A 5,380-nucleotide genomic window follows, 5' to 3' on the forward strand; every position below is an offset into this window, starting at 1 on the left:
GATTTCTGTCCACTGTGTTGGGATTCGAGAATCACAAGGTCGAAGCCCGTGGAAAAGTGGCTTCTTTCTTTCATCGTCTGTATCATTATTTTAACCGACCATTTTTTCAAATTCCAAATTTCATTTTTGTTTCTTTTAGAATTCGACAGTTCCCTTTGTTGCAAAAAGGAAAACAAAACCAAAACATCATTTTTTTTGTATTAAATAATGTCTCGCCAGATAATTTTTAGGACCCCAACGTCCGTCCAACGGCGGCAATTCTTGCTGCAAAGTGGTTCATCTTCCAATTCCTTCTGTTCCTCCAGTACCGACGACGGCGGAAGCAGCAGCAGCAGCACAAGGAGCAGTTCCAGGAATAGTGCCAAGTTCGGGGAGTTTTGTGGGGGTACCACAGCCGAGTGTGCGGTTATTTGTTGCTGCTGTCCTTGCACAATAGCAAACCTCCTAGTTTTAGCATTTTACAAGGTTCCAGCGGGGCTATGCCGCCGTGCTCTCCGCCTGAAACGGCGGCGTAAGTTGAAGGAAAAAGGGTTGCTTCAGCCGAAAAACCACCGGCCTCATTGTGGAATTGAAGATAATAGCGAGTTGCAGATTCACACGGTGGTAGTGGAGGATTTTTTCCCAGATGTGGAGGCTTCTGAAGAAGCAGAGAAAGCGGTGATGGAACTGGAAAAAGAGATGTGGCAAAGATTCTATGGTACTGGATTTTGGAGAAGTCCTTCTCAGAGAGAAGGAGAGCCACCCAGAATTAAACAACTTTAACGAAAACAAAAACAAACAATTCCCTCTTTCCTACGATCTGGTTGTATATATTCTTCAATGAAGAAATATTGTAACTGGCAAGATTTTGATATCATCAAAGACATGTACGTAAATGAGATTGTGATTGTGGCCTTGAAAGTTTTTGTTGCTTGTTTTTGGATTCTTGATATGGGTTGACATTAATTCTACGGAATTTTTGGATAATAATCTTATCAAAAGGTAATCCTTTTGAGATTGGTTTCAAATTTAAGATTGTGTTCATACTAATTACCTACTAAACTGTTTTCAATAGCTTAGTCCAAAAGGTTTGACAATAAACAGAAGTTTTGTGGGGGGATTGAACGATTGAATAAACATCAAAATTGGGTTTTGAAATTTGATACTTCTGGTTTGAAAGATCACTCTTTCTTCAACCATCATATCTTAATGCTCCCTACTTTCAAAAGACAAGAAAAATTAGAATATATAGAGCCAATGAGACTTTGGCCACCTATTCTTGTTCTTAGTTCAACTTAACCCCCTCCCCCCCCCCCCCTTGTTGCCGAATCTCTGTTTGAAGGCTTTCTAGGTCTGCAACTAGGATTTGTCAGTGGGTTAATGTTTTTCCCCAAACTTTGCAAATGGTTTTGTTTGGAATAGAAAAAAATAAAGATTGTAAATATAGAAATTAGAATATCAAATTATTGACTCTAATTTAACTTTGCAGACGATTTTTGTATTGAATTGGATACATAATATTCTTGGAAGAGATTAGGGCAGGATTGGTTCTTTCATTTTGGGTGTAGCTAACAATTTGGAAAGGAGTAGCATTGGACGTTATAGTAAATTAGAAGAAATAAATGATATGATGGCTAAGTTGATATTCCATTTCGTGGACAATGGGGACCCTCAGGCTGCGGCATAAGTTTCTGAAATATGTCTACTCATTGGGACCAACTCTACAACATGAATTCAGCCACATGAATCATTTTGAAATTGCCACCTTCCGGAGCTTTCTTATGGGCCATCCTTCCAAAACACCCTGGGTTTGCTTTTTCTTCTTTTCACTTCCTCATCTTTGAAAGATGTCAAAAATATTTACACAAATGTCCATACTCACCTTATTTCATTTATTCTTTCCATAATTCATACCATCAAAAGAATGAAGGGTAAATCTGAATTGTAACAACCCGAAATTTAGTGGTGTCGAAAATTAATTTTACGAGATCTAATTTTCGGAAATTGAATCTATAAATATTAAATAAGGATATTTACGGGGTTATTATATTGATGAATTGAAATTTAGTTAAGTGATTTAACCGAAATTGTGGTTAATTAAGGCCTAGGGACTAAATTGTAAAGTCCAATCGCACTAGATTTTTAATTAGGAAATGAAATGGGGACTTAAATTGGAAATAACCGAAGGTTCAAAGCAGCAATCACACCATGGTAAAGTGTGTCTTATTGGATGGTGTGATTGCATAGTCATTAGCTTAAGTAAATTAAATTTTGTTTAATTAAATTAAGGTTAATTAACAAATTAATCCCATTATATAAGTCAAATTTCCATGGAAAGAGAGACAAACTCATCTTCTCCAACCGAATTGAAGAAAAGAAGAAAGACTTAACGCCATTTTTAAGGGTTTTCAAGCTTTTAACTTCAATTTCAAGTAAGTCCCTAGCCATTTTCCAATGATTTTTATAGATTTTTTTATCTCGAAAGCTTGATTAAGCTAACCCAATGATCAATTTGATCAATTAGTGAAGTTTTGATGTGATGCCATTGTTGATAATTGAATGTTTTAGGTGTTAAATTGATAAAAAATTAAGCTTAGTTTAAGAAAAGAACTAAATTGTAAAGGTTAACTGTCAGTTTCGTACATTAGGGACCAAATTGACTAAAATGTAAAATTGACATGAATTTTTTGTAAGAGTAAGAAATAGGAGGTCCTTAGTGAGTAAATATAAAATCAGATGTCAATCTGAAGCCTTAACTTGAAAGTTATGTTTGTCCTGGGTTTAGGGACTAAATTGAATAAATTGCAAAATATGCATGACTTTGAATTTGAATGTGATTTGATATGGAAATTGATATTGTATTATTATTGAATTATTATTCGTAGCTAAAGACGATGTAGGACCGTCGAGAAGGAAAAGAAAGGCAGGAGCTGATGATGAGTGACACGAGCTTTCAGTTTGTATCTCTATGACCTGATATCAATCTAATTACTACATAATCATGACATTTTGCATTATATAATATTGAGGTGAGTTGTTAATGGTTATTAAGTTGACATGTTATGGTTGAAATTGAATATTGAGATAAGGACTAAATTAAATAGAATAAAAAATTGTATGACTTAATTGATATAGGAAATTAGTATGAAATTGAGCTGAATTATGTTATATTATGTGATGAAATGATGAGTTTATTTTGAATTGAGAATGATGCGATGTGAATTGAAATTTATGATGAAATTGGAAATTCGTTACTTTATTAATTGTATAGGTTTATACTTCGGTTTAGCTAATGATGCACTTACATTCTAGTGTATCTGCTTTGATTTATTCAATGATGCACTTATGTGTCAGTATAATTGCTTTGGTATATTCGATGATGCACTTGTGTGCCAATATATTTGTTTCGATACATCCGATGATGTACTATGTGTGTTAGTATAATTATTTCAGTTCATTCAATAATGCACCTTGTGTGTTAATATAATTGCTTCGACTTGCCCAATGATGCAGTATGTTTGCCAATAACTTTCTTTTGGTGTATTGATGATACACTACAGTACCAAATTGAGATACAGGTTATCTATTTCATGTATCAATCTTGAAATTCGAGTTAGGTTAATAGGGGTCATTAATAATAAGTTTGATAACTTATATCGAAACGAACTAATATGATGCTTGAGATTTTGAATATGTCCAAATATTAATTCGAAATGAGAAGTATGTATCTTATTATGCAAAGCAAATGGAATCAAGCCTTAAGGGCTGAAACAAATGTGAATGAGTCGGTAGACTCTAGAAAAGAATTGACCAGTAAGTATAAGGTAAATAATAGAATAGATCATTACAAGTTGATTAAAGTAATGCCTTTGTTAAGTATAAAATTGAAAGGTGTGTAGAAAAAGTATAACTTTAATGATAATGTTGAAATGTTAAGCAAATTGGCTTACCTAATGGGATGTGCATATTGTTAGCTCAAATAATCAAACTGAAATTGCCAAAAGGGGGGTGAACTAACTTTTAAAAATTTTGTGGATGGTAGAGAGAAAGGATAGAAAATTGAAGACAAGAATTTATAGTGGTTCGACCCTAATTGCCTACTCCACTACATTAGTTTTCCACAATTAAGGATTTTCCCAAATTCACTAATTTGATGACCTTTGAGGATAATGTTTAACCTTACAAGTCCCCTTAAGGTTTCTACCTAAACCTTAAGACACAAATCCTTTCAAAAAGATACAAAAAAGCAAACAAAGAAATAATCCTTACAAGATCAAAATATTTGCAAATTAAGCTTAATTACAAAAAAAAAACTTGAGCTAATAGAATAGCAATGGAGCTCACAAGTGTATGTGTTAGAATCAAGTGACCCGAACCCTTATTTAAATAAAATACAGTGGTAAAATAAAATAAAAGTAAGATCCATATAGAACTACATTTCTTTTATTTTATTTTAAAATAAGATTTTTTAAACCTTATTAAATTTCAACTATTTGATATTGATTGAAATAAGGTGTTTCAATCTTACTACACTCTTATTAGATATGGTTTTACAAGCGTATAAATAGACATAGTCTATTCCTCTTGTAATCATTCGAATTCGACATAGTGAATTTTCTTCTCCTCTGCCCATTATTTTTTTCCCGAAAGGGTTTTCACGTAAAAATCTGTGTGTTTTTTATTTTTATTTCTCCTTTCTTTGCGATATATTGTAATTACCTACATTCTATTTTTACAAATTGGTATCAGAGCTTCTGGGTTGTTCATCTCAATCATGATAATGACGTCTTTGAAGTATGAAATTCCGCTGTTGGATCACAACACCAGATTCACATTGTGGCAGATAAAGATATAGGTAGTTTTTGCACAGATAGGCTTAGAGGAAGCCCTGCTAGGAGTAGATAAGATGCCTTCGACATTGACGGAGGAAGAGAAGAAGCGTAAGGATCGAAAGACGTTAACACAGTTACATCTGCATTTGTCTAACGAAATTTTACAGGGTGTGATGAAGGAGAAGACTGCCGCTAGATTATGGAAGAGGCTAGAACAAATATGTATGTCGAAAACTCTAACCAGCAAGTTGCATATGAAGCAACATCTTTATGCTCATCGTTTGAAGAAAGGTGCATCTATACACGAACACTTAACAGTGTTTAAAGAAATTATCTCAAACTTGGAGGCCATGAAGGTTTAGTATGATAAGAAAGATCTAGGGTTGATTCTACTTTGTTCGTTACCCTCGTCTTATTCAACCTTTAGTGATATGATTTTATATAGCCTCGAGTCTCTCACAGTTTGATGAGGTTTATGATTCTTTGACCTTGTATGATAATATGAAAGCATCTTGTAGTTAAAACTGACTCTCAGAGAAAAGGGTCTCATTATTCGTGAGAGACAAGAT

General features: G+C 33.7%; 1 protein-coding gene across 1 annotated transcript; it reads left to right on the top strand.

Moving 5' to 3' along the window:
* The first annotated feature begins 207 nt into the window (after positions 1 to 207).
* On the top strand, positions 208 to 762 carry LOC105799599 (uncharacterized). The gene has a single exon (XM_012630242.2). It carries the CDS (start codon positions 208 to 210, stop codon positions 760 to 762), a length of 555 nt encoding a protein of 184 aa, XP_012485696.1.
* Positions 763 to 5,380: the final 4,618 nt, after the last annotated feature.

Source organism: Gossypium raimondii, chromosome 9, assembly GCF_025698545.1.
Source record: "Gossypium raimondii isolate GPD5lz chromosome 9, ASM2569854v1, whole genome shotgun sequence".
Classification (NCBI taxonomy): Eukaryota; Viridiplantae; Streptophyta; class Magnoliopsida; order Malvales; family Malvaceae; genus Gossypium; species Gossypium raimondii.

What these genes read in the sequence shown, in the direction of transcription:
- LOC105799599 (XM_012630242.2), top strand. Translation starts at nt 208, where the DNA reads ATGTCTCGCCAGATAATTTTTAGGACCCCAACGTCCGTCCAACGGCGG.